This window comes from Phodopus roborovskii, unplaced genomic scaffold, assembly GCF_943737965.1.
Source record: "Phodopus roborovskii unplaced genomic scaffold, PHOROB, whole genome shotgun sequence".
Taxonomy (NCBI): domain Eukaryota; kingdom Metazoa; phylum Chordata; class Mammalia; order Rodentia; family Cricetidae; genus Phodopus; species Phodopus roborovskii.
The window spans coordinates 1,844,857-1,868,588 of NW_026126423.1; the positions used below are offsets into that span (position 1 = coordinate 1,844,857).

The window sequence follows — 23,732 nt, forward strand, 5'->3', positions numbered from 1 at the left end:
TTTTATTATCTGTCTTGGAAAATGGTGGTCACTGATTATCTAATAGAGAGGAGAAACTCACCTCATTAATTTCTTATAGCCCTGAATCCTAGACGGGGTTTTTTATTCCAAGATTGGCACACACTTTAAATGAGGCAACACTTTTGGTAAATACCTTTGGAGCACTCTCTTCTAGAAGAACATGGAGAACTTGCCCTTTGGTTTTTCCAGCCATGTGATATTTGCTCAATTTCTCTAGATTTGTTTTTCCTTTGACTTTAGCAAGAGTCTTGGTCACTGTTCTGTTTCTGTGAAGAGACACCATGACCAAAGCAACTCCTGTAAAGGAAAGCACTTAATTAGGATCCTGCTTGCAGTTCCAGAGGCTTTGTGCATTATTGTCAGGGCAAGGGAGCATTGTGGCAGATGTGGTGCTGGAGAAGTAGCTAAGCACTTTATATCCTGATCCTCAGGCAGCAGGCAAAGAGAGAAACATGGTGCTTGGCATGGTCTTTTGAAACATCAAAGTGACACACTAACAACACTCTTCCTCCAGCAAGGCCACTCCCAATTCTTCTCAAATATTTCAGCTAGGGATTAAGCATAAAGATATAAGAGCCTATGTGGGCCATCTCATTCAAGCCACCACAGTAACAAATTCACATTGGCTGTATTAGACAGTATTTCATCCAGCGTGGTGCTATAGGGTCAGAGCCCCAGGCCTCCTCCTGATAGCTGTGCCTATGACCATGGAATGACTTTGATAACACTGGCTCCTGCTTCTGGGAGATGGAAAGATGAGAGTCAAAGTTGAGTGTAAGCACAAAAGTTCTCTTTCATGTTTCAAAAGACAGGGATATTTGTTAAATTCAATCTAAAATTTGTTCTTTGATTTGGTAATTAGTTTGCTCCAAAAAAAATATTCATTGTAGTTTGTGATGTTGACCATTCCCACTGGAGATCATCTGGAGGATTTCCACAAGTGTGCTTCAATCAGAGAAACAGCATTGCTTCTGGATATGGTTGCAATCACCTTTCTTGCCTGGCTTAGTAAGAATTTTACCATCTGTCTAGTGTTAGAAGTTATTTGTTTTCCTCATTAATTGATAGAATCCAGGCTTTTTTAAATGTTAATTACTATTTTCACAGGGATGCATGCTAGATGCTGTCGTGTATAGTGTGTGTCAATAGAAACAGAAACACAAGTAAGACTGACAAAGGTTCTGAGATCCCTTAGTCCAATTTCTGCATTTCCTGACAAGGGGAAGAACAGAGAGCCTGCCTCTCCTCACCCCTGTTATCTTAATATGTCACCAGAAAATTGCATTTTCTCATTCCCAGAAGTGCATCTCGTCTAATATGTTTAAATGCCTTTGTTTTCAAAATGGAAGGAAACTAAAAGAAGCAAAGCCTTTAAATTTCTGTTGTTTTAATAAGTTTTTAAACTTATCAATCTGTGGAGACAGTTGAAGAGTCAAACCCTCAATAAGGTTTATGACAGAAAATAGATGTTGTATCCTCTCCTGTTCATAATCCTAACACCCATGCTCATTTCTTCTCTGTTTGTGGTCTTGCACATTTCCAAACAAGTACTTAATTTTGTTAGCTCCTGATCATTAACTACAGACATCATTGTAGACACCACCACTGGATCATAAGAACATTTCAATTTAAATGTAGCTAATATCATAGATATGCAGTCAGCTCTTCGTTGCCCATCCTCCATCTTCCTCATTTTTTGGTGAGATTAATATTTGGATATTTTATAATAAAATACTATCATAACTGACCCACTTGGAGCTACTGCACTTCCCGTGTCATTTAGTACCACTTAACTGTGATGTTCCTCTTATGAGCCTGCTCTTTCTGTCCTACACGATCAGTAACTCACATCCAAACCTTCTGGGGCAAATGTAATCTTCAACTAAGCATAGACAGAGTCATTGCTTTCATCTTCTCTTGGACATTTCTGTTCTATTGTACACTGATAGCTTCCTGGGCCTTGTATTTAAAGGGGCTTCATTATTCTTCAAGCACTTACTGACTTTCCTGAATTTGAATTCTGTTTCCTTATTTCTGACCAGCCCACTTTTGAATTTGAAGGAACACATTCTTCAGCAGCTACCTGGTGAATGCTACAAGAAATATTTTGACAACCATGGGGCAAAATATGTCTATTTCCCTCTCGCTTAACCTTCTTGCCATCTATAAAGACCTAGTTTGGAATTACAGTCTGCCAGGAATTGCAAAACACTACTCCATGGCCTCACAGCTTCTGGAATTGCTCTTGATTTCCTTTTGCTGCTTCAGAAGTTTGGCTTTACCCATTGCCAGGGCTCAACAGTCCTTAGCACACTTTCACTACCAAAGCCCAGGGCCTCCACTGTTGGATACTTTGATAAATTAATTTCTGTAATTCTCTCAGAGAATTCTCTCATAGAGATGGCAGAGGAGAAACAGCAGAAGTAAAAATGGGCACAGCCACCAATCGTTTCCATGATTTGTTCTACAGTAACAAATCACAAGCTAGATGACAGGACAGTGCAATTGTATGTTCTTGTAGATCAGTGGTCAGAAACCTACAGTCAATTTCACTGTGCCAAAATCAGTATGTGGGCAAATTTATATAACAAAAACTTCGGTAAATATTGCAAAAGCAAGTCCCCATTTCCACCTCCTTCTAACCCCAGAAAACACTTTCTATCCAGTGCCTATATGAATGTTAGTATTTTAGGTTCCTCATGTCAGTAGAGTAATGCACTGTTCCTCTTGTGGCTTAGTTCACTCAACATAATGTCCCTTAAATTTATCCATGTCATCACAAACAGAAAAATTTCTTTCCTTTTTATAACTAATATTGCATTATGTGTCTAAACCATATTTTCTATCCTTTTACCTATTGATGCTTGGTTTGTTTGAAAAATTCTAACTGATATGAAGTATGCTTCAATAATCATGAAAGCAAGAAAGCAAATCTATCTCAAAATATTTATTGTGGTTCTTCTGCATATATACCCAGTAGTAATGCTGCAGAATCATATAGATGTGAAGTGATATATATTATGGTCTTTCATTTGTATCTCCCTGCTGACAAGAGATGGTGAATCCTTTTTCATATATTTGCTGAGTATTTGTATATCATCTCTAGAGAAATGTTTCTAAAGATATGCTTTGAACATGATACCTGCAGTTAGCAGTATGGTGTTGTGTACTTTAAATGTTAAGAGCATAGATCCTGTGTTATCTGTTGCTTACCAAAATACACACAATGACATGAGTGACTTGATGCTTATAAACTTGGCATGATGGCAATGTCTAGTAAGTGAAGCTCATCAGGGTATGTGTAGTAAATGTACAAAATTGTTGTCTCATTTATGCCTCCATGGAGCTATATTAAAAAACTGTCAGTAAACAGGGATTTGTTTGCTTGGCTTTGGTTTGGGAAGCTGAAGAAGAGAATTCAATTTCCTGCCACTCCAGCATGTACTTTCATATTTGTGGACATAGGATTCTTCCTCTGTCAAATCCAGAAGTCTAGAGTATCTTTGAATGGCTCCTCCTCTCAAGAGGACCTATATACTTCTATGAGACTTGCCCAAATAATCTAGAAAAATATTTATGTGCACTAATTTCCTAAATATCCTTTTTATCCTAATGATCAATTTCTTTTTCTTGCCTTATTGCATTGGCTGATATCACTAGTGTAAGCTAGAACAGAAGCAAAGTGGCAAGAAGCCTTATTTTTCTGCTGCTCTATTTCAGTAAGTACAGTATGTACCAGAAGGCTTGGTTAGTGTTCACATCTTTATCAGTTTATAAGCAATCCTGTCTACACCTAGATTGCTAACCAAAAGTGTCTATTTTGGGGCTAGTTTCTTTTTATAATAAAAATGATTATACACATATGAAAACATATTTATATTATGGCAAAAATTTTTCTACAATATATGTAGGCTTTTGGTGTATTACTAACATATGCATCTTTTGAAGTTTATACATTCTTGTTTCAAATCACAATCTTCCAAGAATTTATCTGAATCATTCACTAAATGTTCTCTTTCGCTAAAAATGGATCCAAAATAGATTCCCTGTGCCTGCTGTTGACAACTAGAAAATGACTACTTCTAATAATATCCTTAGTCATTTACCAACTGAAAAGAGCAACAACATGATAAAAAAGAAAGTCTTGGAATTCTCTGGTTCTATGTAAGATCTCCCCAGCAGCAACCTGCCAGGGTGATGCTTCCTAAGCTAACAAAGTCAATATGGAAAATCAGTGAGTAGATGGTATTAGAGATTTTGCAAGGAGCCTAACAACCTCCTTTAATTTAAGCAAGCATCCCTTTCAGATGAGTGTGTCAACAAAGCATGTACAAATCAGGAAACAGGACTGAGACTATGGCTGAGTAGCTGAGGGGCACAAGTATGAGGAGCAGTATTTAGTGCACCAGTGGGCACCTCAAACCAGCCATAATGGTGCTGCTCAGGAGAAAGGTGCACTGTGTTAAGTACAGTTATATGATGAAGATAGTATATCAATCATGTTTTGGTTTTTCACTGTTGTGAAAGGAAGCAACTTAGGGAAAAAGGTTCCATTTGCTTCTGGTTTGAGGGTACAGTCTACCATGGCATGGAAAGCATAACAGTGGGAACAGCTGTTGGCTTTGACAGCAGGAGCAGGTGGCTGTTTGTCCCATGTGAGTGGATCAGGAAGGAGAAAGAGGAATGCTGGTACTTAGCTACCATTCCCCCTTTCCTCTTCTTATTCAGTCTAGGACTCTAGCTCATGGTTTGGTGCCGAGCACATTCAGGATAACTCTTCCTTTATCAGTTAAACCTCTTAGACACACCCTCAAAGACACACATAGAAGGTTGCTCACTGGTAACCTAAGTGTTTCCTAGTTAAATCAAGATAATAATTTGAATTAATCACAATAAGTCCTTGGAATATTTCCCCCATTCAGAGTATCAGACTAAGCTCTGTTGATCTGACTCCCTCCATAGGTGGGTGGCTGTACTCAATGCTAGAACACAAAAGACATGAACATCCACTGGGTAGTCTAGAAAGCCCATGGACAGTTCAGAAATCAAGGTTTGTGGTGAGGCCAAAGGAATACATAAATTGTCCTTTTCCAGTGTGGAAAAAGGAGAGCCCAGGTAATTGGAGAGAAATCTTAGTTTACTGAAACCCTATAGGTGGCTTGTTTGTCTGATGGTGTTTTTGTTTGATTTGGGGTTTTATTTTGTTCTCTCTTGTTACTTTTTGATCACTTATTTTTTGGAAAGGAACTGGCAATACCGAGTTGCCAGAAGAAAGCACAGGCTTCAAGAAACCATAGCAACAGAAAAGAATTAAAGATAAGAGGCAGAAGGCAGCCAGTCAGTAGTCATTTGTAGCATCCATGAAGCTGGGAAGGATGGTGAGTTAGTGATCATGAACAGAAGAACGGAGACCGGAGTGGCTCAAGAGCTAGGACCAGGGAGAGCAAGGTGATTCAATAGGAATGGACGTTTAGCAGCAGTAGCATGAACTCAGATGAGGAGACTGTGCCATGGCTGAGTTCAGCCCCAAAACTGTAGAAACATAACTAGAACCCAAGAGTGTTCCCTAGAGGCAATACATACAGCACTATGGACACGACAGAGGCTCTGCTTCCTGTCTGTTCTCCAGCCACCCCTCTGGAGCAAGCATACCACATGTATCGTCTTGTCTTCTGCACCTCCTTTTATGCCTGCTTCTTGCTGAGTGAAGGTAGTGGCATCTAGACACCCCTGAAGAACTTTTCCTTCTCCCATGTGGACAAGTACCGTCCTGCAACTTTGTTCACCTACATCTTCCCCACACACGACATGCTGCAGAGAGGTCAAGAGACCTGACACAGCTGGCGTAAGGACGTGGTTTCTGAGTTACACTTGAATGAGTGCTTCATCTGTGCCAAGTTACCTACTCTTTTTGTAAGGGTGCCTCTTCCTCTGTGAAAACAAAGAAGTAGCATGCATTTGAACATACAATGATGCTGCATAAAATGGCAGCGCGGTGCCACAAATAATGGCTATCATCATTGCTGTTGTTATTATTGTTGTTAAGCTTTACTGTCATTACCACAAATGTGTGCCATAGACCAATTCAAGCACTCACGCAAACACATTACAACACACACATTCATTTATCTCATCCTTAATTTGCAGGGCTTTAACAACAGGCCTGTGGCTTAGTGTCTCACTAAACAAAACCAGAAATTCATAGAAAATACCAGACTTCTGAAATCAGTCTTATAGGACCATCCAGAGGTGGGGTCCTACTGAAGTGGGCCACATCACAGCTCTGTGAAGCTAAGGGACTTGTGGTCCTACTCATCAAGACAACCAAGTTGGCTTGAAGCTGTTTCATTTGCCATTTTATCATAAAAATTAGAAGAATCACACTCAAGTGGATATTTAACAAGTTGAGTTATGCATCCCTGCACACACCATCTTGCCTGCTTGCCTCATAAGCTGTCATGGAATTCTCTGAATTAAACCATGACAATGACTGGTTTTGCTCATAAATCTGCCTGATTCTTGTACATGTCTTGCTTATCTTTGCTCTAGAGGGCTTCAGTTAAGGGATTTAGAGGGTAGGCCGTCTAAGCTAGATGACTTGAATGTTGGAGGTGTGGACTGAGTTCATCTGACAGTAAGCTGGGCAACTCTGTTCCTCCCCATGAGGACACGACCATGTTTCACAGACTACCTTCTCACTGTCTAAGGATGTGCATTCTGTTTCTTATTTCCACGACGTGGATTTACAAGTCTCACAGAGGCACTTATGCTCCCTCTGGAGTAAAGGCAATAAAATGTGAAACTCTATGACTTTCAAGTTGAAGGAACATGAGTACTTTCTGACTTTGAGGAGTGGAGAGGTCTAAAAGAACCTATGGAAAGGTAAATACATGCACAGATATCTGAACATTTGTATGTTTTTAACAAATTATATATATATATATGTATATATATATATATTTTAATGTACACATATTTTATATCCAAACATATATTCCATAATCATATACATAGAGCCTTGTAAAATAAGAACCAAACTCTGGTACTACTCATATTTATTTTGTCCATACCAATTAGAACCACATGGCATACTATTTGTTTACTTTTATATTGTCTGTCTCCCATCCATTAGAGTAAAGCTGCACAGTATCAGAAATTATGACGTATTTTTATTACTATTATATCCTAGATCACTTCCTGACACACAGTGTGCATTCAGTTTATTTATAGAATGAGTGAATGACTAAATGAATGAATGCATGCATGCATAAATGCAACTGCAATGTACAGGACCATAAATTCACCAGCATAGATGAACGCTCTCGGGCTGAATGCTGGGACCTCAGCTGAATGATGGTTCATGGCACTTTCTTCCACATATAACAAATTTCACACACAATAGAGGCTGTTGTCCAAACTCCTTCTACTTGTGTTTCTGTCCCATGGGAAATGTGACTTCTGCAACCACCTTTCCTCTGACTTTTACTTCACTTTCAGTGGCCATTGCTCAAAGCAGATGGCAGCTGTGAAATATTATGAGAAAGGCAGTGCCAGATGTAAGGATTTTCTTTCTTTTTTTTTTCTTTTGCCTTCCACAAGATGGAATTCGTGAAGCCTCATAAAATCACAGTTAATAAGCTGCCTGCCTTGCCTTGAGGTCTCTCCAGTAGTTCATACTAGTGCTTATTTTGGAAAGCATGAGAACTGTTACTCACAAATTTCTTCTGGTGTATTAAGAGTCAAGTAAAAATGATGAGAAAAGACCCTGTTTGCTTGTAGAAAAATTAAAGCCCTCAAAGCATTAAAAGCAATAAAAGATTATTACATGCCTCTTTTCAGATGGAGGTATGTTATAATGAATCCCTGTGGCAGGGTCCTGCACAGCTTTAGTTGTAAACGCCTTATATTGAATGCTGAGTGAAATACCCACTCACATCCTTAACGCTATTATCTGAGCACCTTTAAAGAAATACTACTTAATCCCAAATAGGAAGAAACAGCTCAAAAAACTCATGAGTTATACAGTTTTTATAGTTTAGCATTTGAAGAGTCTTTAAATTTTGGTTTCAGATAAGACAAATAATGTAAAATGTTGCATTATAGTAGTTATAATGGAAATCAAACATATTTGTAGTCACGATTACATCACAATAATTGTGTTAAAGCATACAATAGGTTATATCGTCGAGACCTGCAAAATAGCAGTAATTTATGAGTATCTATAACTTTCCTTTTAAAATAAATATTGATCTAAAATCACAGAAAGCCACATGATATATGATTAAAATATGCCTAAAATAAACTCATTTTAAAAAATGGTACTTATTTACCATCACTAGGGCATGCTCACCCAAACCATTCTTAAAAGGTTGGTCATGCATAATAATTCCAAAAGTTCTGTGAGCTAATAAAGAAATGAGAACCTCATGTTTGAAAGTTGTATTCACTATCGATGCTGGCGACTATGGTACATGGACACAGGTGCGGATGATGGAAGTACTGGGGCATCCGGCATTTGGTTTTCCACTCATGGAAAATAGATACACTTAGTATAAACAGTAGTGTAGGAGTTCAGTGTGATCACCTTTGTTATAATTACTACAGTGGGTACCATGTCCTAGGACAAACCAGGATCCAAAGCCTAAGTGTTTTGATTTCAAGTTTTGACTGAAGATTAACAGAATAAGAAAGAAAACACCAATATAAAGTTGCTGTGGTGATGAGTGGTGAGAAATAGCAGTAATCTTCTGTTTTCTTTACCAGTTTTTCTTTTTCCTTTAAATTTGAAACAAGGTTCTTTTATATGTCCATCCCAGTTCCCTCATCATCTCATCTTCCCCTATCACCCCCACCAAAGCCCATCCCACCCCCTTACTTCTCCCAAGAGAGGGTGAGCCCTTCCATGGGGAGTCTTCAAAGTCTGTCATATCATTTGGAGCAGGAGATAGGCCCTCCCCAATGTGTCTAGGCTGAGAGAGTATCCCTCTATGTGGAATGGGCTCCCAAAATCCTTTCATATACTAGAGATAAATACTGATCCATTACTAGAGGCCCTGTAGAATGACTTACACCCACATTCAGGATGTCTGGGTCAGTCCTATGCTGGTTTCCCAGTTATAAGATTGGGGAGCATGAGCTCCCCCTTGTTCAGGTCAGCTGATTCTGTGGGTTTCTCCAGCCTTGTCTTGACCCCTTTGCTCATCACTCCTTCCTCTCTGTAACTGGATTCCAGGAGTTCAGCTAGTGTTTAGCTGTGGGTGTCTGTTTCTGCTTCCATCAGCTACTAGATAAAGGCTCTATTATGGCATATAAGCTAGTCATCAATCTCATTACAGGGAAAAGCATTTAAGGTAGCCTCTCCACTATTGTTTAAATTGTTAGTTGGGTCATCCTTGTAGATCTCTGGGCATTTCCCTAGTGCCAGATTTCTCCTTAAATAAATAATGGCTCCCTCTATTATGGTATCTCTTTCCTTGTTCTCTATCTTTTCCTGTCTTAATCTTCCTGCTCCCTCATGCCCTCCTCTCCCCTTCTCTTTCTCCTAACTCCCTCTCCCCTCCCTCCATGTTCCCAATTATTCTGGAAATCTTGTCCCTTCACCCCTTCTCCAGGGGACCATGTATGTCTCTCCTTGTTTGCTAGCATTTTCTGGTGGTGTGAATTGTAGGCTGGTAATGGTTTGCTCTATGTCTAAAATCTATATATGAGTGAGTACATACTGTGTTCCTCTTTTTGTGACTGGGTTTCCTCACTCAGAATGATTTCTTCTAGTTCCATCCATTTCCCTGTGAATTTCAGGATTCCATTGTGTTTTTCTATTGAATAGTTCTCAACCGAGGAATGGATGTAAAAAATGTAGTACATTTACACAATAGCAGTAGTCTTAAAACAAAATTTAAATTTTAATACTTTCATTTAATACATACATTTAGATGAATATATATACAAATATTTAGAACTTTTATTTTTCCCTTTTCTGTCTATCAAGATAGCCATAGCCTACTTAATAAAAATATTTCCTATGAACAGGATGACACTGTCTATAGGAAATTCAGAGTGAATTTCTGATATATCAGAAAGAGAGCACGAACTTTTCTCACATTATTGGGAATAGTCAGTCATCTTTTAATGTCATAAAGTAGTGGTGGACATATATTATTCTAAATGTAGCACATTAAAGTAGATTTGCTTGAATTAATTTCATGTTTTCATACTTATTTACATTCTTTAGAATTTCATGTTATTAAAGAAAGTAGGGGCTTGAATTTCAAAGTCATTGAACTAGCAACATACAACTTTAACTTTTTATCCACATTTATAAAATGAAAGAATTTTGAGCTGTCAACTGTGATGTTGTCATTGAATAGCAAGTTTCATTTCCAAGTGTCTCTTTTCTTGTCACCTGCCCACAACACAGATGGGTTAGATAGGGAAAAAGGCACCAGGTTTTGCATAGAACACTAAACTTGAGTCCATTTGAGTCCTTAACACCACAGCCCTGGCTTATTCTGGGTTTCATTCTCTATTGATAGATAAGCCAAGATCCTCTCCTTTCGTCACCATCCCTTGAACTCTCCTACAGCTTACAGGACTGATATGAAGATGGTGATACATGTTAATAACTTTGAAAACACATTGTTTTAGAAATAGCCAGAAATATAATTAAGATCCGTTCGATTTTGATATTTTGAGTCAGTGCCTTACTAAACAGCTAAAGACATATCTTCAACTTGTTCCATAGCACAGGCTGGCATCAAACTCAGGGTCTTCCTACCTCCACCTTCCAAGTGACAGGGTCAGAGCCATGGCTGCCAAGCTTTTTCTAAATCTTTTGAGTATTTATGACTCAGGTAACAGAACTCAGGGGACTTAGATATTTTGTCACTTGTATTCATTTACTTTTTTCTCTCTGATTGTACATCTCAGTTTGACAGGAAGATAGAGAAGTTAGTAGTGTCTGCATACACATTATGTATCCCCACAAGAGCTGCGGATAACATTCATTTCACCCGGTGACTATGAACAATCAGAAAGGTCTATCCTTACTTTCCCATTTCTGACATGAGGAGAGCAGTAAGTGATGGTTGACATTGTCTAAGATAGGTATAGAAATTAGTTCTAGGTTATCAAGAAAATAAAGTCTATTGTCAAACTGTATGTTATGAACCTCAAATATTTATACTTGTAACATTTTCACCTTACAACATTTTTTTTTCTTGAAAGACTGGGCCTAACGCTTCATTATCTGATTACATAATGTAATTTCTAAGAATGCAAGAAGCATAATATACTTTCAGTGTATGTGTGTCCAAGGCAAGTGTACATATATATATATGTATGTATATATATATATATATATATATATATATCATGTGTGCTTACATATGTACATTATATATAGGTTCTGAAAAAAATGCCTAGCTTTAAATCATAGAAGAAAACCAGGGTAAAATGAACAAGGAAGGCTGGAGAGGTCCTCACTGCTGTGGCCATGGTATAGCCATTATACAATACATCTTTACTGGCATCTATGCTATCTGATTCTGTGATGTATTTTTGCTTTAACATATCCTTATCACAACTTTTCCCCTGTCTTTCTTATGAATTGAGATTGGGCCCTCTGATTCACTGGAAGTCGATGAGTAGTGCATAGTATTTCTCTTATGTGTTCTTTCTGGGCAGATTTGAAAGACAGCCTGACTCCTGGCCTCTGACCTGGATGCTCAGATGTGACAGGGAAGCAGGAAGAACTACTCAAGTGAGGTTGTCCTGAGTGTCACACACAGATACCTGACCCTCTAGCCAAGCAAGTCTGCTCTTGGTCCACAAATAGAACTTATTTCTTGTGCTAGTCCTTCGATTATTTTGATTAGGTTGTTTACTACCCACAGTGTCCTCCACCTGCCTCTGCTTTTCCAATGTTTTATTATCATAATTGGATGTCCTTAATGCCACCAACCTGAGGTTTGTTTCTTGCAAAACTCTAAGCAAAACTCTATGGGCATTTTGGCTTGGTTTATAGACTCAGATGACTTGGCATGTTACTAAGATGAGTTCCTTATGTTTATTTGCTTATTTATTTTACTGTTTGGAACTACCAGTAAGAATACTATCTGTATATCCTGAGGCAAGTTATTTAACCTATTGTGCTGTTTTTCATTTACTTAATGAGAATCAGAACAGCAACCTAACTCAAAAGTGGATTGAAAATTAAGTATATTATCATTGAAAATTAACTTTGTAAAGCTTATAGCATTTTCTGCTATGTAGAAAATATTATATAAGCTATCCTTAATAACTATTAGTAATTAGGCTATTTCAGCTATCATATAGACGCATAGCTTTATTTTCTATTTTGGTCTCCATTTCTTTTTCTGCTTTCTGATATTTAGTATGGTTTGGATACGTGTTTCAATAAAACTAACTAAAAATATTTTCTTCTTTGACACAATATTGTATTTCTTTACTGACTGGATTTTGCTTGTGTTAAATTAATGTTGTTTCTGTTTTGTTTTAAAGACAGTTTAACTTTCTAATGAATTAGTGAATTGCACATTTTTATAAAATTGTCTTTAGGCCAGGGCAGACTGCTCAACTGTTTTATTCATTCACCTCTCTTAGATGTTAATAAATGCAAATCCCAGGTAAGGCAAAGCAATCCTTACATTACTGCTAAAATCCCACATTCCAGAATGATACAAAATGTTAAGGTGCATGCTACGAAATAAGCCAAGGCAGTGTTTCACTGTTCCTTTGGTGCTAAGCCATTGTTGATTTCTATGGATTTTAACTAGTGTCAGAGACACTGTAAGACAATGTGCAAACATGAACCTTCCCCCAGTTTCCATATGGATTTTCTTTTTTATTCTTTTAAGTTTTGTATAACATTTCAATCACAGTTCTCCCTCCCAAATACATCCTGATCTCCCTCCTCACGCAGTTCATTCCTCCACACAGGTAAAGGCTCCCATGAGGAGTAACAAAGTCTGGCACAATAAGTTAAGGTAGGTGTAGTGAGGTAGTCCTTCTGTAGCACTGACCACGCCCATTGGGGGGTGGAGCTATGGGCGGAGGTGACCTGAGGAAGGAGGTCGGAGGGGGCCAGGAAGGTGCTCTCTTTCTGGCGTGACTCGGACAGGAGAGGATCGGGCCATGCCCCACCCCTATGCATTAAGGCTGAGCATGGCATCCCACTATAGGGAATGGGCTCCAACAAGCTAGCGCATTGTATCATGGTCATACTGCCAGGAGTCCCTCAAATAGTCCAAGCTTCACAACTGTCTTCCATATACACAGTGCCTAGTTTGGTCCCAGGGAGACTCCCCACCTGTTGATCTAGAGTTCATGAGTTTCCATGAGCTTGGTTCAGCTGTTTCTGTAGATTTCTCTCCATCGTGATCTTGACCTCCCTTGCTCATACATTCCCTCCTCCCTCTCTCGACCGGATTCCCAGAGCTCAGCCTGGTTCTTGGTTGTTGATCTCTGCATCTGATCCCATCAATTACCGGATTAGAGCTCTGTGATGATAGTTGGGATATTCACCAATCAGATTACAGGGGTAGGCCAGTTTGGTCATCCTCTCCACTATTGCTAGGAGTCTTATCTGGGGTCCTCCTTATGGGTTCTTGGGAATTACCCCAGCACCAGGTTTCTCCATAACCCCATAGTGGCTCTCTATTAAGATACCTCTTTCAATGCTACCCCCCTTGACCATCCCATTCTCTCATTTTCTCCCCCCTCCCCTTTACCACCCCTTGTTCCCAGTTTATCACATAGATCTCATCTAATTTTCCTTCCCAGGGTGTACCTCCTAGGGTCCTCCTTGTTACCCAGCTTCTCTGGAGCTGTGAATTGTAGGCTGGTTATCCCATGCTTTACATCTAATGTCCACTTATGAGTGAGTACATGTCATGCTTATCTTTCTGATTACCTCACTCAAGATGGCCTTTTCTAGCTGCATGTGGATGTTTTTAAAGACTGTTTGGTGACACAAAAATACAGGCCTAGCCTACCCTACCCACCAAATACTTTGTTCAGCCTGTGAACAATAAATAGTAGTCTCCATTTAAAACCAGAAAATTCCTTCCAAAGATTCTCACACACAGCCGAAGTTCAGGTGAGTGAAGCTCAGCAGACAAGTTGATTTAAGTCCATATTACTCGACACTATGAAGAGTGCTGCTTTTAGATTCAAATGACTGTTGGCCATGCTCTGGCTCCTTTAAAACTAATTTCTTTCCAGCCATGGCTATGAAAATTAAGAATTCTTTTCACCAGTAGCTGAATCTGTGTAGTGGATTACTCATGGCTTTAAAATGCTAAGCTGTTCCCCCACACCAAGCAAAATGCTTCATGACATAATGCAGTGCTGTGTGTTTATTGTACAACAGTTATAAAATAGACAGTGACCATATCAGTGTGTTGGAGATGGACTCCATAAAATGAAATTTATCTCAGTACTACAAGTTAAAAAACAAAACTGTCAGATATCAGGACTAAAGTAATTGTTTTTCTGCCAAAGTGAGAGTATTATTTTCACTGATTCTCTTCAAAATTTGATTTCACATACAAGTATTAGGGAAATAAATTTCTTTGATAACAATGCTTTTCCTTCTAACATTTACATTATCTTAAATTCATTCAATTACAGAAATTCACATTTAAGAGGTTTGTGCTAGTATCAACTTACCAGTGTATTTTGTTATCATCTGTGGCTCCTTTGGGGGGGTGCATCAAGAATGTTTCTTGTGCAGAAGTAATGTTCCTTGAACAGAAAACCTGGGTGTACATGCTGCCAATGCACTCAACAGAGTGTGATAGGATAGTAACTGCCTTTGGGTAACTGATATGAATGGAACCTGAAAACTGAGATTGTAATGAGTATAATAAGAAAATTATCCATCAGACAGACAGACAGACACACACACACACACACACACACACACACACACACACACTGAGAGACAGACACATACACACACGCACACACAGAGAGAGAGAGAGAGAGAGAGAGAGAGAGAGAGAGAGAGAGAGAGACCTCAAGGCTGTTTTCTTTTTCTTTCTAATGAAGCACTTCACAACTACCAAAGATAGCCTGAGCATTGAAACCAGAACTATTATTTAGCCTCCCACCACGTCTTCAATCAATACATATTTCATCTTTCCATGCAGCTAGTCTCCCATGTTTCAAATACTCTAATCAATTGGAATCAACTCTCTTTATTCCATATTTGGAAACTGAGATGATCTCAGCCACATGAATACTGAGAATAGATTTGCAGCAACATTCCCTTTAAGGATTGTTCTGTCTAATTTGTCAAATAACACTTATTTGTTCATAGTTAATAGTGTAAAATTAAACAGTCCTTTGTTTCATTTGTCAAATAACACTTATTAACTAACAACCGAAGAGTATAATTTTTGTAGGAAATTGCTAAGTGTCTAACTGGCATTTTATGTTTGCTTCTGGCTTGAACAGAGAAACCACTTGCACCTCTTATTTTAGACAAATGGAGTATCATTCCACTGCAAAGATGGCAATGAAGCCGGTTGCTCTGCTGTTTGACCATTTGCTTCTTTGTCCCTGACTCAAATTATTAAAGGCTCAGAAGCAGCAGACAATAGGTTTTTGAAAATTGTCAATACAAATATAAACCTGGCCCTTTGCCTTCACTAACTTCAATCTGCCAGCTTGAAGGCATGTAAGCCTACCTTCTACTTGCTGTTCCTTCATAATATATCATTTTAATACTTGATTTGATTAGAATATTCAAAACAAGTTAATGAGTTACATCCTTGTCATGTTGTTGGTTTGCATGTCCTCTACTGACCTTTATTAACTAGATTTAAATTTAAAACTAAAACTGATGTCTAGACTTTGGGATACTCAGCAGTGACCTCTGTGCTACTGTCTGGTACATGCTTCCTATCCTTGCCATGGCAACTAGAATGACCAGTACGCTAGGTGTGGCGCCTGCAGAGTCACATGCTCACTCAAGGCCTTTTGTCACCTCCACACTGCTCACTATTGACTCTGTGCCCCATCTATGCTAAAGTCCTGTCCCTTCTTTGTATTCCTGTTACAAAATGCTGTATGGGTGGCATAATTTCCTGCTAGAAGAAGTTCATTTTAAACTAACCTAAACAAGTATCTGTAGAATAAACATTGTGAACAATGCATACTACCTTGTAGGATAATTTGAAATCCCTTCCACCTACAATCTGCTGGCCTCCAGCGCTTTCATGACTTTTTACAAAGGAAGCTAATTAGAATGGAATCTCAAGCACATATGAGTGCATTACCTACACAACATGCCCAGGTGAGCTGCTTTATGCTGAAATCTTTAAGCAAAATACAAAACTATAATCTCTTGGTATATTTTCAATTGATTTTTTTTCAAGACAAATATCCAGCATCTTAGTAGAATGTTAAATCACCTCACCTTGCCTTCTTAGAAATTACCACATATTATAGCATCATACACAGAGACAATCCTTAAGAAATATCCACTGCCTGATTGGTCCATGTCAGTGATAATGATCATACTTAAAAATGTTAATTGCAGATAGTGCTGAGAACTTTCTGGGATGCAGTTGCTGAGTATTCTAAACAAGATACTCCTATAAATCTTTTCAGCTCAGTTCCGAGTATTATTCTGAAATCAAAAAAGTTAATTAAAATAGTTCTCTTCTGCTTAGATTGGACCTCTGACTGTGTGAATACATCCTCCTTCTGTCTGTCATTTTTCTCTTTCTTTTACTTATTCACTAAAGCCCTTCCTGCCACTGTTTCCTCCCCATCTAGCTTCATCTCTAAAACGTCAACACAGCTCTGTGTTTCTTCATAATCAGTGTACTGTTCAGAAGTTTGTAATACTAAATTTATCTATTTAATTTCATGGCCAGTTTGTCATCTTATATTTTGGAAAGGAATGATATAGTAGGTGAACAAGTATATTTAATAATCACTATTCAGTAGCTTGGGTCTAACCATTCTCTGACATCTCTAAAGCATAATGTTGATTCTCTACTTGCAATTCAGTTCTCAGTCAAACTCCCCAGCTCTGTCTTACTGATCAATTCAGAAGGTTATCTGTCCACTATAAAACTAGTCTTTGTTCTTAGAGATTGGAAGACTGTCTATTTTATACTCATGCATCCACTCCAAATATATTCTCAAGTGTTTCTAGATCTTACATAGGACATTTAAGCTGAACATGTTCTCTCTAGACCTCCAGCTTAGTTCTCAACTGCACTGAAAATGTGACCTTAACTAGTGTCCTCATCGCAGAAGAATTTACAAAGAAGGTTTTCCCCTGAGAGCTGGCCACCAGACATCGAGTGTCAGAAATTTTCATGGTCATAGTTAACTCCCTCCGGTTTTTGACATCTTAGTCCTTAAACATGCTGTCTGCATCATCTCTGTAGTCCTTGCCTATAATGTATCTCTATCTCATGCTCTGGTGTCATTAGCTTATATTTTGAAAACCAAATTCTGAGGATAGTTACCCTCTGACTCTTTATTCCACTGTTTCTGTAAGGAAACCTTGCACATGAGCCATTCCATTCTTTGCCCACACTTAGCTTTTTAGTTTTCTTTAGGCCGATAAATCCACACAATCATATTTCTCCCCACCAGGGTCAACAGCAACTCTCCTGGAAAGCCAGATAAACTGGTTTCAAAGCGTTTCATTTGCTCTTTTGAAGTTTGGTGAAGCATTTAACTTCGTGATACATTTGAAACCCTCTCTCCTGGTTTTTCTGTTGTGTCTCTATTTAGATGTTTTCCTTTGTCTGACATTCCTCTGTCTACAATTCCTAGAGTCTTTGGGCAGTGTGGAGAGTTCCTGGACGACCCATCATTGGTAGAAGTGGAAATCAGCCACCATCACTTTGTTGTAGTCAACTTTCAATTCTCTATTTCATCTGTAGTGATGATTTATTAAAATAAATAAAATAGTGTATTTTTGGTCCTTTACGTTCTAGCAGCAATGAATAATGAATAATTTTGACTTTAACTTTCTTCTTTTAATAACAGTATATGTACTATATAGAAATGCAACTAAATGCTTAACAAATGTACTACTAAAATTGGGCTTCAAAAAAGAAGCCATACTTCCTTAAAAATATTTATAAGAAAATCTATTAAGACCACATTATACTCATTAAACACCCACTACATGGTAGAGAATTGTTTGATTATATTATGATTTAACAGTCTTCATAAAGGAAGGGGCATATTATTACCCATATTTCACAGGGTACAAAATTGAGGTTTAGAGTTAAGTATTTTTCCTGATACCACAGAGCTGATAAATTACACAGCTGTGATTTGACTTTCAGATGATCTATAGCCCTTACTCTGTCCACTACAACACACAGCCAAGTGTTAAAGTGTCTAGATGTCAGAGTAGCATGAGACATGAGACTTATCTTTGATGCCCTCATTGGTTTTGCATGTTGATGGGAAAAATATGTATTTTTCTGATATATTAATATATTCCAACATATTGGAATATACTCATATATATATATTCCAATATTTCAAGATAACTTTAATTCCTGAAAGACAATTACTCTGTATAGCATTAATTATACAAAAATTAATTTACATAATTCTGGACATAGATAAAAATTTTGAAGTGTTTCCTTTGGGATACTCATGGGGTTTTGGCTGTTTATATGGCTTAAATCACAACACAAAATTTACTTCAATAGATTTAAATTTCATTATATTCATATCTAGACACTTTTCCTGTAGCTCTTAATGTATGGTATTTTGCCATGATTCTTAAGGTCTTTGGAAATTATTTTGTTGGTTAACGGATAAAGAGCATTCCTCTATGTGATTTTGAGAGTACATTCTTTACCTACAATATCAAATGTACAGGTTATTCTAATTTCAAACAAAATATGTATATTTGTATGTATACATATATATTAAACAATGATGAGTTTCAATAAAATACTGAGGTTCTTTTGCTTTAATCTTTATTCATTATTCTTAAGATTCCCTGGAAAACTAGAGGTTATGATATTTTCATGAAGAACATTGATTAAAAAAAAATATAAATCAATTCTAATGAGTCTTATTGGACAATGCAGATGGTAAAGAAAATTGATGAGGTCATTGTACCTCAGCATACCATGACTACAAAAACGTGTAAACTGTACCAATGTGGATTCTCATAGCTTAGAACAAATGGCCTCATTATTTCCATCTATTCTGTTAAGAACAAATGCATATCTTTGAATAAGTCACTTCAAGTTTGTGTTTAAAACATGGCGCACACCTTTAGTCCTAGCACTTAGAAGGCAGAGATAGGTGGATCTATGTGAGTTCGAGGCTAGCTTGATCTACAGAGAAACCCTGTCTCTCAAAAACAAAATAAACACATGTGGTCCCTGTTAAATGCAGTGACACCCCATCCTTTTGTCTATGCAATTTTTCACAAATACAGTTGCTGTCCCTTGGCTTCCTCTAAGAGAAGCCATATGTTCCACAATTATAAGAGCTCCATCCCCTCAGAGAGTTTAAATAAAACTACCTCTTTCAGAAATAATAATATTTTGTTCTTTCTCAGTAAGTCTTTCTTCTACATATAGGATGATTCGGAGTGTGAATCCACAGTGGAATGAATACTTAGCATGTGGAAGGTCCTGGGTTCAAGCTCCACCACTGCTGCATAAATAAGTAATTAAGTAAATAAATAAACACTAGGACTAACTTCAAAAAGGCAAATAAACACAGATAAGTGAGCTTATCGTCTTCCTTATAAAGACATGGAATAAACATCTTTATTATTTTACTGCTTACATTGTATCATAATATACCTGTTATCATTAATATCTTTTAAGTAATAAAAAGCTTTAAGAAAATTGTTTGTGTTCATGCAAGTCTTTACCAGACACAAACTCACGATTATTGCTTTCTTCAAGTGTTAAAACAGTTATGTTTCTTTTTAAAATCAACTTATTATTCATGATGAATGGCCCTCTCACTTGTGCTTTGAATGCATCATTGATCACATGTAGATGGTTATAACCAAAGTCAGTAATAAAGAAGAATTAAGTATTGGATAAAACTTTAAAAGCATTTTCCCTGTAGGTAAGATTAATGTGCATCATTAAAAGTTACCTTCCTTCCTTTCAGATCCAAAACTTTAACAGAAATAATGAACAAGAAAATGACTATGAAGACGATGTTACCTCATTGTCTACATATCCACCCTGTAAGTTTCCCTCTACTCTGTGAATTAATATAGGTTTTATAGTATGGTGTATGAAACTCAAAACAAGATTGAACAGAAAATGTGGGAATGTATTTCATCAACCAAAGGATTTTTTAGAATAATATTGCAGTAAAGATGTTTTGCCTATATGTGCTAATTTCAATGATCCACAAGGTCAAGATTTAATAATCAAATGTGAGTTTATGAATTTTCCTACCTTGAAAACTTATACAAGTCACTTGGATATTTTTTCTGAGTGTTTGAAAGCTGTTTCCAAATTTGTTTTTCAAAATATAATCACATTGTCGGTGAAGCTGTGAAGTGGGAACTTCAGACATAGCACATGCAATTCTTTGTCTAATGTCTGAAAATGAATTCAGTGTTCATACATGTCCAGGCCAGGTCTCATTACCATGCAATGGCTTGCTTACCATCTTCACCAGCATTTATGACCCTTCCATTCAGAAAACCCTGATTCCTGTCCAATGTCTCCTCCTGCTGACTTCCCTCCTCAGGCAGAGAGAATGCCTTTTCCTTTCAAGTTAGTTCAAAATTCTTGAAGTTACTCTGGACTCTTTTTCTTCCACTATACAAACACTCCACCATCATCCTATTTATTGCACTTTCAAAGTATTTCCAACATGTAACCAGTTGTCACTGTTCATTGTCTTTTATCTGAGAGAGAATGATTATGCCTCTGCCTCTGAATATGTGCAGTTTCAGGTCCCTCCACACCCTCTCCCTCCCTGGGCCACCCTAACTCCCTTCCTTGCTTCCTCTACATATCATAACTTCCGTTTTAACATTTCATTTCCCTTTGCTTGTACAGTTCTCCACTATGCTGAGCATCATTCAGCATTATATTTCACTTATCTGGTTCTTCATTTATGGCCCATCCCCTTTATTTAAAATACTTGTCTTGAGAGACTAGGTGTTTTGTTCATGTCCATATGTCCTATAAGCAGTACATGATGAATGCTTAGTTATATAGTGCTAACCACAAGCTTTTCAAATGACAGGCAGATAGGCAAATCAGACAAAATTCAATGCAAAGCTTACCATGTATACTTTGATAAGATCCTTCAAACATTATCATAATATGTTTAATTTAATTTAAATTAAATACTAAATTTTAAATTAATGAATCAATTAAAAGGTTTACAGGTTATATATTTTATCACCTTAATAATAAAAAGGTTATGATAAAGCTTATTAGTAATACCAATTACATATTATCCCACCTTCTGAAGAACTACCAATAACAAGAGAACATTATTGTAGGTTTATTGCAACAACAAAAAAAATTCTCATCTCAACAGCTGAAACAAAGAGCTCCTTCAGCTGTGAAACCAAGACAGGGCTCAGCCACCAGTTTTCATGAGTGTGGGGGTAGGCAAGGCATCACAGTAATGCCTACTAACCCTACCTTTCCAGGGCTGAATATATCTGCCAAGAACCTGGAATGTCTGTTCCTCTTTGGAGTCAAGAAACACTGATTCTAGAACTAAAGGGCTGGCATGAAATTTCCTGTGCTTAGCTGTAATTCTAGGGAGATGACAAAATAGTCAAGCATCTTCAGATACTTGTGGCTGAGCAATGGCTCTCTTGGAGTCATTCCATCATCTACTCCATCAGCATTTCCAGGGATCACTTTATTTTAGGGTCAGTGTTTAAGTGTTAGGAACAGAAAACTGAATGAGACCTCATGTATGTTTTTTTATACATGAATAACACACCATACACATACACCCCCCCTGAAAACCTACACACCCACACCCACACACCATAGTACATACTTACACTCCCACAGACACTGCAATATATACAATATTCAACACACACACCACATGCACTACACCATATACATACACTACACACACACACACACACACACACACACACACACACACACCAGAAGTCTACTTGCTCTTCCCAGACTAGTATTTATAGTATTTCAGTGCATGAAGCAAAAACCAGGTCTTTCTTCTTCCTTGTGTGAAGGAAAAGATTGTCCAGGGCACCATTATAGGCATTCTTTTCCGTGGGTCTAATTTTTCTCACACTGCTAAAAGTTTTCCACTGTATGGCTTCATTTTTCAAAGAACAAAGAACAAATGTCTTCTTCCCCACACTGATTTATTTGATATTTAAAGCTATAGTTTAGTTTAGCTAAATTTGAAAACAATTCTTTTTCACTGAAAATGATGAGACACATTCCAATGTCTATGAGAAAGATCAAAAAGATTATGTCTTTCATTTTCACTTTTAAAAAGAAAACATTATATAAATTGTTTTACAGATGTGGAGTTATTGCAGCTTAATGTTGTTGTGCTTTTTCCTGGTTGGTTAGAGTATTATTGTATAACATAAAATTTATGTGATGAGTTTCTTAGGGAAATTGACTCAATTACCTGGTTAATTTCAGAATAGAATGTACTTTATCATTAGGTATGCTTCCTCCAAAAAAGAAAAGGACAGTTTGCCAAGTAACATTTTCAAAAGTTAATCAGATACCCCTAATAATTTATGATTGTTAATTATACAAATTATTGCAATTCCTATTCTCAGGACTAAGTAGTATCATATTCTGTGGGGATGTGACATAAAGGCACAGATTCATTTTCAACAGTTTCTCCACAGAATCAAAATATCCCTATGTATGTGGCTGTACTGTGCACTTGGGAGACAAGTTGTGATGGAGTGTGAGGCTCGTTAGGTAAAGCTGAGCTACACAGTGGGCAGCTTTTCTTACTATACAGCAGGTCACAAAAGTGTATTAACTGTGCTACAACTTCTGTGCAAATTTTCAAAATTGCTCCCGACAATGTGTATAAGTGACATTGCTCGATCTTCATCACAAATAGCTGCACAGTCCCCAGCTTTTCATCATGAACTCAGGAAGACACACAGCTGGAGCACAGACAGATGTGAAGAACCTGATAGGGCTGGGGACACAAAAGAGGAAGAACCGAGTGCTGAGGCAGGAGCCAGCCTGCAGGAGGTCGGTGGTGACAGCTCTGAGAACCAGTATGACGATTTGTATGTGTTCATTCCTGGAATTGATGCAGAATGCAATGCACAAGAGCCTCTCCCATACTGCAGACCACCTCTGCCCCCACCCAGACCAGGGACTGCTGCCTCCCAGCTAGAACGGCCTCACCTCACCTCACAAGGTAAGCTTATAGAAGCAATGCAAAGACATGGTTTGTACAATGTTGAAACTATGGAGACAAGATCAGATTCCAAAATCAAGGGAGACTCTTATCTTTAACAACTGAAGCTATGGAAAGAAAACAGGAGATGATCTACTTACTCTTTCTCTTCAACCTCTCAAAAAAACAAAATTCCCTTGCAGAACTTAGGAATGTAAATAAGATAAACAACAATACTAAAACAGCCATGATAATTTGGAAATAATCTGTAGTGATGCACATAAAATGAAGTTGGTATGTTCTCTGGGGAAGTACAACATCCTGGCCAG

General features: G+C 37.7%; 1 protein-coding gene across 1 annotated transcript in view; it reads left to right on the forward strand.

Moving 5' to 3' along the window:
• Nucleotides 1-23,732, forward strand: part of Bank1 (B cell scaffold protein with ankyrin repeats 1) — a 239,984-nt gene that overhangs the window by 172,963 nt on the left and 43,289 nt on the right. The window contains 2 exon segments of the mRNA XM_051185442.1: nucleotides 20,173-20,251; nucleotides 23,116-23,424. Of these exon segments, the coding sequence (XP_051041399.1) occupies nucleotides 20,173-20,251; nucleotides 23,116-23,424 (388 nt within the window).